This window comes from Henckelia pumila, chromosome 4 (genome assembly GCF_033568475.1).
Source record: "Henckelia pumila isolate YLH828 chromosome 4, ASM3356847v2, whole genome shotgun sequence".
Classification (NCBI taxonomy): Eukaryota; Viridiplantae; Streptophyta; class Magnoliopsida; order Lamiales; family Gesneriaceae; genus Henckelia; species Henckelia pumila.
Genome location: NC_133123.1, coordinates 16,931,446 through 16,942,202, shown reverse-complemented (window position 1 = coordinate 16,942,202; position 10,757 = coordinate 16,931,446). Strand labels below are relative to the sequence as shown.

Genomic DNA, 10,757 nt, shown 5'->3' with positions numbered 1-10,757 from the left:
TAGTTCAAAAATATGTTGGTAAGAGGAATCAAATCCACGTTTTTGTTTGCTTTAAAAAAAAAAAAGAAAACAATGTTGAAAGTTTGACTTTATTTCAAAATTCAATTGTAAGTGTACAAAAGTAACGGAGAATGTCTTTTGTAAAACAGTTTTTTGGTCGACTCGATTAATATTTACATTGAAAATAAAAATTTTGGTATAAAAATAATATTTTTTATAAATCGAGTCAAGTTGAAGATATCTCTCGTGAAATTTAGCCGTGCAACGATCGCACTTAAGTTTTTGTAAAAATAAAAATATATGATGCTATTGGATTTGTAAAAGTAATCACGGGGTCAAGAAGAGATGAGTTGTCTCTCTTTGTGTGTACAGTACCGGCTGTATGCAGGCCAATGGAAATAATTAACACAGACATTTCATTGTACGGTACGAAATAATGTTATACTTGAATAAGGACGATATATTTCTCTAAATAAGACATTTGAATTCCCCCAAAGAATACACAAAACCAGTTCTTATTTCTATGTACGTAGATATAATACAAATGGAGGATCTGCTTTCATCGCCAATGATCTCCGGGGCTTTTTGATCAGCAAGAAACAGCAGAACTTCACAAAGAAATCTGAACCTTGATGGCAACATTCAACAAGAAGCAAACGAGACGAGCCATGTGGATTAGTTGACTGCAACTGATGACTGGAGTGTTTACTGATCGTGCACTTTCTGCGGGCGATGCTCGTTGGGGAAGAAAGACAACACTTTCAACCTATAGTACAGGAGCATCAAGGATTGAAAACCAATTTCAGGAACCAAATACTGCTTAATATTTGAAAGAAGCCAGAAACTCGAGGAGGAATCAAATGGTGGTAGCAAGAAAAAACAGACACTCCAATACATGTTTCATGTTGGCTCCATAGGAAATTGCATGGTGTCATAAAAGATTTAGAAGCTTTCTACCCAAAGACGAGTGTTTTTTTTGGGTTTCAACTTCCCTACTCTGCTTGTTGCCTAATATTGATGCTCGCTATTTACAAATCGTCACAGAGGAAGGAAACAACCTCGGAAAGGGGAATCATCAGATCAACATTCAAATATTTTCTGCATCGATATCATACGCTGAATTAAGATGCATTCACTTGATACTAGTCACCACGGATGAAGGAACATCCTGGAAAGGGCTTTCCTAAGATCAATTTTCACAATGTGTCTGCATACACATCTTGCGCTAATTAAGATGCATACACTTGATCTTGATACTAGTAGGTGGATGAAAACCGGAATTTGACCATAGATATTCGTTTCTAAAGGAGTTGAAAATGTAAAATGTCCAGCAATGGCTCCACAAGAAATTGCAGGATGAGATTAAAAGATTGAGACACTCTTCCATTGAATAGGTTAATCTTGATATTTCTCCTCTTGGACTTGTGGCATAACATACTCAACACTCACTTTTGCCCTTCTTGACAGCAAAATTTAAACCAATCAGCCTCCTTGTATAAATTCGTCACAGCAACAGGTTGTTTCCAACAAGATTTACCAATTGATGCCAATGTCAAAGTTGTCATTTCACTCTCCAACGAATTTGTATAAGATTGCTAGCAGTTTAAGCCCACGAAATACAATTTCTCGCAAGTTTTAGTACTAACAAACCGAGTAAAAAGCAAGTTCTAGATGTGAGAAACAGATAGAGTGAAGCGGATAACTTACGATAAGTAATCAGCAGAAACAAATATCGGAACCCTTCCCAATCCTGCACCTTTCCATTTCTTTCTTTGAGAAGCAATGACTTTGTCTGCTTCCGAGCCTGTGGCAGTCAAAACAAACTAGACAAACGGCACATAATTAACACTACTGTCAATAGATAAAAGGTATCATAAGGCCAAGTAATTATAAGTTATAACATCATGCTACCAAAAATACCAGACAGCTGGAATACAAAACAGACATTTTTCTTTAAAGTCAATCCAACATAAATCTTTCAAATTGAATCAATTCACTAAACGTTCATTACTCAGCTAATCCTCATTATGTACCTCGAAGAATTGATATTGGAATTGCTGCGACTCTATATTCTACACTAGAGCAACACCACATCAGATCAGAGGTCCTCACAATTGAGCAATCTACAATATTATTTGATTATTATTCGAAATTAATGAATTCAAATTGAGCTCAAACGTATTTGAATTTATTTTCAACTGAATTTAAACCAATTGATTGACAGCTCACATGTTTTTCCTAATAATATTTAAATATTAAAATTAAACGAGCTTGCAAACTGGGTCATTATTTGGGAACTTAAATATCAAAAGTCCGATAATTGAATTTGAAAGAAACAAATCGAGCCCAAATTTAAAGTTGAGCAGTATGCAATTCATAAAATATTTCATCTTTTGAGTTCGAGTTATCTAATAAAATATTAGCTTGAACTCAACTATGAAAAAGCAAGCGCTGTTTAACTTGATTCAATTTGTCTGCACTTCTACATCAGGCTGGTTGACCAAGAAAATACCCAACTGATCAGAAAACTGCAGGCAAAGCTGAGCAAAATTGAGAATTGACGAACTTCCAATCATTTATTCTCAATAACCTAAGACTTTTCCTCATTCGCATAAATTCACCAGTCTATGAACTTTGCCAGCATAAAAGGCCATTCTCCCCAAAATACTGAATACATACAAGTTTAGTGACTATAATTGAATTTGAAACAAGGTATGAAGAAATCTGTCACATTTTGTATATCAGTGACGTATTCAACAAGATAATCGTAATCCTTCTCAAGCAATCAGAATAGCTCAATTACAGAAACAAATTTTTACGAATAATGCTAGAAAGAAATAGCATACTAACCAACTGCATAAAAGTTTCACCAAAACAGGAGGGTGCATATGTATAAATAAGAAACTCATGCAAGACACAAACAAAGAGGAATCGGCACTTACTAATGGATAGAGTATTGCCATAACCCCATAGCTCACAAGGGGAGAGTAAAAGAATACTGCCAGGACACACGGGCTCCCTGAATATTCAGTCCCAATATTCTATAAATAAAATATCAACGTAGCTATGAAATATTTTATATTTCTAGTCACCTACTCTTGCTTATGGTTACGTAGATCAAATACTAAACACAAAGTTGATCCAATTGGACAAACGAGTCCAAAAGGTGCAGTGAACCTCATAAGATTGTAAAAATTAAAGGCTTATGTTGCCAAAAGATTATTTACCAAAACCGGCAAAAAATGGCCAGTTGGATTCGAAGAAGTCCAGCCGTTTGTCCAAACTCAAACCAGAATAATTCCATTTATACCTAAAAAAAAAGTATGTTGGTGAACAAATTTTCAGCGTATAGAGAATCCAATAATAAAAGAAAATATAGCATGGAACATGACCACTCACTCAAAACAATAATACGCATACATCCAAGAAAGGAGCAGAAAATTAAGGACCTTTCCAATGTACGGAACGAATCCAGTAACAAATACCTTCAAATATAAGATTATTATTATCTATTCCAGTAGAAGTTCGAATTAACAGAAGATAATATGAAAATGGAACTTTACTTGAAGGAAGAAGAAACTCAACAGCAGTATTGAATAGATCTGTTCGGCTATCCCAATCATTACGCTGAGGACAAAAGATTGCATCAATTGAAGAATTGAAAAATATATTTAGATCCTGAAGATATTATACAAGTTTTACTCCCCAATCATTACGCTGGGGACAAAAGATTGCATCAGTTGAAGAATTGAAAAATATATTTAGATCCTGAAGATATTATAGAAGTTTTACTCACAAATTTAATTTTTCGAAGGTTAAAAAAAAATCGAAACAAACCCCTCTATGTCAGTTGCTGTATCACTGTTAGTTTTGGCCAAGGGATCACGCGTGTCCTTCTGGCCAGATGACCTAGAACCAGAAGTTTGGTAATTCTCAATGGCAAAAAAACCATACTTTGCAATGTCATTGTACCTGGATCACAACATAACACGCACTAATGAACAAACTACCAGGCACTGTTAGAAATATGAGCTAAATACCATTTGATTAAAGAAAATAGCGTCTAGACGAACATATGATTGTTTTTGGCATCATGGTTGCCTGCCTCGTTCATTGACATATAATCACTTGTAGCTTTTTGTAATAATTAAAAGTAAAGAAACCATAAAATTTCCGTAAGATCTCAGCAATCTATTTCAGATTGTATTTTAAAATCCTCAAAAAAATATTATTATGGCCATAAATTATTCTATAAAGGTTTTTCCAAAGCATTTGAATATGTGCACTCTCATCAAGATGATAATCGGCAGCTCCCAAAGACTACATAACTCTTTTGGTGACGATAGCACGGAGAGTGTTAAATTATCCAGCTGTGCCTTCCATAGCAGGGACGAGGTGGTGATTGCCTCCTCTCAAAAGGAAAATCTTGAAATTTTATGAACACTTTTTCAAAACAATCAAGTTTAGACTCCACCAAAATCTATTGAGTTCACACTCCACACCAGTTTTGCTCTCATCGCCCTCGTCTTAAACTCCTAATTCTTTGGTTCGCCCCCTAGTCCTAAGGAGTTGTGCAATTCATTAGGCGTGTGACCCCGATTTCAGCAAAGATATTATCGGTTAAGCACCATGGAAAAGCTTCACAGTGTGTAGCGTGTGATGTTGAAGGAGAGGAAACCATTATACCGTGTTGACGTTCTAAGTCCTGCAAAACTATGAACAAACTAATTTTGAAATAATTGGAAGTTCCTCTCCTTTATTTGAATCCTCACCTATGAACTAGATTCGACCAAATACGTGATTAAAGAGTTGATGTCAAGTCCTGTTTCAAGCTATATATCGTCAAGACATCGAAAGTCGAAACAGACAATTGAAGAAAAATATGGGTTGTTGACTACTTTCCTTGACATTCTCATGTAGTCCATAGACATAGGGCAGGATAATCTAAGTATCAAGTGGGACAACATCAGCTGTAAGCCAGAGGTGATGAATTAGGTCATGCACTTGGTCCCACACATTTTTTAAGAAACTTTGAGATTATTATTTTCCCAATATTTTTCAAAGTTTTTTGCAAGTGAAGAACTATAGTGGAAAGAGAACTTGATGTCATAGAATAAATGATCTTCAGTTACAAACAGTAATATCGCTACACAATTTGATGGGTGGCCACTGCTGGTGTGTCAGCAGGGAATGGCGTTTGATATTTTATAATTGCAAAGAGACAAAGAAAGAACAAAGAGAAGGAAAAAAAAACAAGATCATTAAATAAATAAATACCAGATGGTGCTAAGAATAAAGCTGAATATGTACATTGGGTAGAACCAGAACACCTGCAAAAATAATAAATATATATTTAGAGCATATCCGACATGCTCTCTTGCACTTAGAAGGGAGGATAGGTGGAGAAATACATTCTCATGGAAAAAAATGTAAAATATAAATGTTATTTCCATAGTCTCCCATTTAAACAAATGAACATATCCCCATCGAAAACAAGAAACAGAAACTTTGACAAACTGCTAAAAATCAACCCAGTTGAAAATAAGATCTCACAGTGTATCAATTACAGTGTAGATGGAAGACTGAAATTAGTGCTACCCACACAGAGAGATTTGCTCAAAAAGATCTCTAAAAATGACTTTTGCAGTATCGGGTGGTGAGACATATTAATTATTATATCCTAGTCCTATCCTAGATATACAAATATGGAAGAATATTGGTTTATACACTAAGCTCACTTCCATTCTATTATCTTTTGGATCTTAGCTGTTAATATCCAACGTTCAAGGTGCAGACATCGAAGGGTTTAATCATTATCTAGTTCATAAACAACTCAGAGAACATTTTCTCTGTTGGATGAACCAATAAAAAAGAAAAAAATTTGACAACAAGAAAACAAAAAAAAATCAGGAGTCCTTTGAGGCCTTGATGGATTCTGCTCATGAATTCAATGACTTTGCAATATCATGAGACAATGAGAATCACATGAAACATGAAAAATAACAGGCGTGAATAATAGCTCTTCTCCTGCGACACTTAAAATAGGCCATGTATCAACTGATATAATGTGAAATGCATCACTCACATAGAAGAGTTGGATCAGTCCAAATCGTAAGTAGGAATAGAATCTGAAAATACCCCAACATGGTTCTTCCATGTAAATGTGTGGGTCGGGCAATAACCACTCGATAGTAGGAATGACAACTGATCTTAAAACCAATATACTGCAATATTTTAAAATTCAAAAAATCAGTAAAATAAGGGTCACTCAAAATGGTTAAGAGATATTCAAGAAACATCATCTGAAGGGCGTTGATAATCACAACGCACACTTGTTTTCAAAGCAACGATGGCCAGAAATAGGGCCAGAATGAAACAAATCAACTAAACTGTAAATTTTATCCACGAGTTTCACAATACATAAACCAGGGCATACAAAATCAACCCCTATTGAATTCAATTCCAGGACCTCAACCCCCCTTCCCATTGGCAAAAACTAAAACACAAAACTATGGGGGCGCGTGAAGATACCTCCCCAAGAAAATGAAACCATTCAAGAGGAAACACTGCCCGGTCCGGATGGCAAGTTCTTTAGACCTTCAAAATCAAAAGCCCAACAAACAAAAAGATTAACAGAAGCGTCGTGTATTGTTGATACAAACTTTTGCAGCCAAATTGTGGACAAAATTGGATCTTTTTTCGCCGAACCTGAGACAGTAGATGACGACACGATGAAGACAGCAAGCTTCCCTGAAACCCTCCAGCCACAGTACTGAAGCCTGCTTTAACTTCGGCGTGATGCCCATCAAATTTCTTAATCTCGCATCCATTGGGGAAAAAAAAAAAGAATATTATTTTCCTTGAAGAATCAAAACTACCACCCCAGCTCAATATTTGTGATTGATTGACTTGTTTGTGTGATTTCGTGATCTTTTGCGTCAAAGCTTCAAACTTCGTCGAATTGCTCCAGTTTTTGTTTGATCAGCTTCATGATATGATACCCATAAAGTTTTCCTATGTTAATAGTGCCCCATAAAATATTTTCTTCTGTGTTAAATAAATAATTTTTGTTTATTAATGTTTTCTGTAATTTATAAGAACATGAAAAAAATTTAAAAGTTCAGAATTTAGATAATGAAATAAAATTATTCAGCTATTTTAAAATTTCGATTTGATAAGAAAAATAGTTATAGGTGAATTACAGATTTACTAAAATTGATTTTTAAGATATTTTTTGAAGACAGTAATATACATACATACATACATACATACATACATGCTGTCTTATCATTAATACATTTAATTTTTAATGCACCAAAAGTATTCTTATATTCTTCAAAAAAAAAAAAGTATTCTTATAAAATAATAAAAAAAACATTCATCTTAATTTAATATAAAATATTATAAAAAGAGCAAATCGGTGATAAATCCCCAAACCCAAATTTGACTTTGCCATAACTCCCTACCCATAAGATTCTTTGCAATAGCTTCCTAGGAACACAAAACTTGAATATTTAATTGTTTAATTCTTGTACTGGATTTATGCTTTTTTATGCTTAAAATCTAAAGACTTTATGCTAAAATCTGAAGATTTTGTGCTTATTCATGGTACAAAGAATTATTCGTAAAAATGGTATCAAAGCCTTAGGTTAATTATTCAGACATAATATTATTCGATAATTCATGTTTTTCTTTGTTGAGGAGAAGATTTTTTTAAAAAAAAAGATGACTTCAAATGAAGGTTTGAATCAAGAGGATTTTATTCATATGAAATTCTATAAACAAGTTAATCTATTCACAATAGATTACTTACAACAGGTTGTGATTAATGCTCTTAATTTTGAAAAGATAAAGAAAAATGATTTCTAACTCTCAATTTTTAGAGATTACCCCAGATTCCTCTAAACTCTCCGGAGATCTTAGAGAAATTCAAAAGACGGTACAATATTACAGCAATCAGCTGTATGAAATACCTCAGCAAATTGAAGAAATCCTTAAGAAACAAGAAGAAATTCTTGGAAACCTAAAAGATCTTCAAAATAAAATCATAAATCTAGAACACACTTCGGGTTCTAGAAAAGGAAATACAGGAGGAAGGTTACCACTCTCATTTGGTACCGAACCTTTGTTACATCAGAAATGTAAAACCAAAATGGTCCAAAAACCTTTACCAATGATGAAATGATGATTAATCTTATAAAAGCAGTATCAGAGAAAAACACTATCTGATAACTACTTTAGAAAGATTAAATCTCGAGGATCTACAAGATCTTGCGGATTCTTTTGCGAATCTCAAAGTAGTAGATCTAAAAATGAATTCCCCTGAGGGTGAACAACTCATAGGAAATCCCCCAAGATATGTGGTTAAAACAGAAGAACCACGTAGTGAGTTCCAAGTTGGAGAAAATTCACATCCAGCAGGAATCAGATCAAGAAGGAGTAAAATCTCCCTCCATCAAACTCCTTACGGAAAAACTGTTTTAGATCCAATACATCCTTACGGGGTTATGTTAAACCTTGATGTTTTGGACTTCAAAAACAGAGAAGATCTTATAGATGATTGGACGTTAGCTATGAGAATAGCAGCAGGAACATTAGATCTCAATAAAGAAAGATTCATTAAACTTCTAGAAATGAGTCTAATGGGATCTGTTAAGATCGCATGGGAGATGACTATGCCAGAAACTAAGGAATCAATCTTAGCAGGAGAATCCCTCAGCGAGATTGGAGAAAGAATGACCACCCTATTTAAAGCACAATTCATAGGGGTAGACTATTTCAATAATCAAGATACAAAAAAAAAGAGAAGATATACTCAAGCTCTTTATAGCCTCGAGTTACATGATATCTGCTTAGTTGATGAATACATTATGTTATTCACTAAATACAGATCGAATTCGGGAGTCGAGGAAAATATAGCTATTCAGCTATTTTTTGCAAAAATGCCAAGTCCCTGGAGAGAAATGCTGATTAAAGAATATGTTCCAGGCAATCTTGATACATTAGCAAGACGTGCCTCCTTTTTTGAAAGGAAAATTAGCAGAATGGTGCCATATGGCAGCGTTACAGAAGAACTACAAGAAAATAAGGGGTATAGATAAGCGTACACCTTTGTGTTGTAGAGAAAATGATCTTCCAACGATCATTGGAAACAGATCACAGGGATTTAAAAGGAAGAAATTCAGAAATAATTCCTATAATAAAAGAATGAAAAGTTCTTGGAAACCAAGAACATTTTGGTCCAAACAAAAGGTCAGATCCTATAGATCGGGTAGAAGAAGTGGACCTACAAGAACATCCCCAGCAACAGGCTCATCACAAAGCAGGGGAAAAACACCATCAAGAAGAACTTTCAGAAGAACTCATACAAAAGCAAGTGAAAGTTTCAAGGATTGCAACTGCTGGACATGTGGAGCAAGAGGACATATATCTACAAATTGTCCAGAAAACGAGAAAAAAGGAGTTAAACTCTTTGAAGCAACACCAGATATGGATTATGCGGTCTTCTTTCAAGATCTAGTCCAAGTATATCAATTTGAGGATATCCCCTTAGATGAAAGCATATACGAAGAAGAGATATTGTTTAGTCGAGAAGTTTTTGAAGATGAATCAGAATCAGAATCAGAGTAAAGAGGAAGTGTTTCGCCATGAAACACATGAAAGTTTGGCTGGGTTCTTTAGTCAAACCACGATATCTCATAATATGGTCCAAAGGATTATGAGAGAAAATCCAACATTACAGAAGTACCAAGGATTTTCGGCAGGACAAGTTGAAAGAGTCTTAGGAAACCTAGGGCTAAGACAAAGAAGACATAATTTGATTTATAAGGTATCCAGAAGGAAAATGGCGATCGCTATGGAACTAACCAGTAATCAAATTGAAATGCAGTTAATTCCCTTTGAAGAAATTCGAGAAGAATTACAGAAATTAAAAGCAGAAGTAGTAAAGACAATGTCTTGGATTCATATTAGAGCAATCCAGATTATGATCAAGGCTACTTTTAAAGAGGGAATAGATTCACCCATAGATATCGTAGTATGCGATAAAAGAATGGGGAATATACAAGATGCGGTTCTAGGAACTATCTCGGGAAATTTATGTGCAGGAAAAATTGTGGGAGTTATTTATCCAAGAATAGCCTACAATTTAGCTGATAGAGATTTTAGTCGAGCCTTGACTTTGCATCAAAACTTCAAGGAAAAAAGACTAATGAAGGAAGGTAATAGGCCATATTCTATTACGTATCAAATTTCATATGCTCTTTCTAATACTCACCATTTTGAATTATTTATTAGAAATGAGTTCATTGAAATTCCAGAGATCTTTGGGAAAGTTGCTCAAGTAATATATCTGGAAAGAATCGAGTATCCTTTAATTCAAGAAACAGACATTCAAATTCAAGACAGACCGGTTCTATACAGAGAACTTAAAATAGAACCCCTAAGGTTATCTTTCCAAGGAGACAGAATGACAAGCAGGATATGGGACAAATCTCCTATTCAAGAAATTCCACCAAAAGAAAAAGAGTTTTTTATAATAGAAAAACTTAGATCTCCAGAAGGATGGAAAGAAGTGAAAATAGTATTCGAAATTACAAGTCATCGAAACTTGTTCCCTTGTAACTCGATTTACTATTTGGAACAACAGGAAAAAGGAACTTACCAAGGAGTGATAAATATTGGAGAATTGGAAGTTCAAATCTAGGAAATTCCAAGAAAAGAAATAGATCAACTCATTCTTGGTCTAGAATTCATGG

General features: G+C 34.5%; 1 protein-coding gene across 1 annotated transcript; it reads right to left on the bottom strand.

Annotated features, from left to right (window-relative positions):
• Positions 1-358: 358 nt before the first annotated feature.
• Positions 359-7,025, bottom strand: LOC140864865 (protein EI24 homolog). Its single transcript, XM_073269256.1, has 11 exons — positions 6,709-7,025; positions 6,532-6,597; positions 6,086-6,224; positions 5,278-5,330; positions 3,838-3,972; positions 3,564-3,627; positions 3,400-3,485; positions 3,228-3,310; positions 2,943-3,019; positions 1,708-1,823; positions 359-766 (listed from the first exon to the last, which is right to left on the bottom strand). The coding sequence occupies exons 1-11, from the start codon at positions 6,828-6,830 to the stop codon at positions 706-708; spliced, it is 1,002 nt and encodes a 333-aa protein (XP_073125357.1). The 5' UTR covers positions 6,831-7,025; the 3' UTR covers positions 359-705.
• Positions 7,026-10,757: the final 3,732 nt, after the last annotated feature.

What these genes read in the sequence shown, in the direction of transcription:
- LOC140864865 (XM_073269256.1), bottom strand. Translation starts at nt 6,830, where the DNA reads ATGGATGCGAGATTAAGAAATTTGATGGGCATCACGCCGAAGTTAAAG. An exon ending in TATGCGTATTATTGTTTTGA is followed by an intron (nt 3,311 to 3,399) that starts GTGAGTGGTCAT and finishes CTTTTTTTTTAG; the next exon opens with GTATAAATGGAATTATTCTG. An exon ending in TGGCAATACTCTATCCATTA is followed by an intron (nt 1,824 to 2,942) that starts GTAAGTGCCGAT and finishes CCGTTTGTCTAG; the next exon opens with TTTGTTTTGACTGCCACAGG.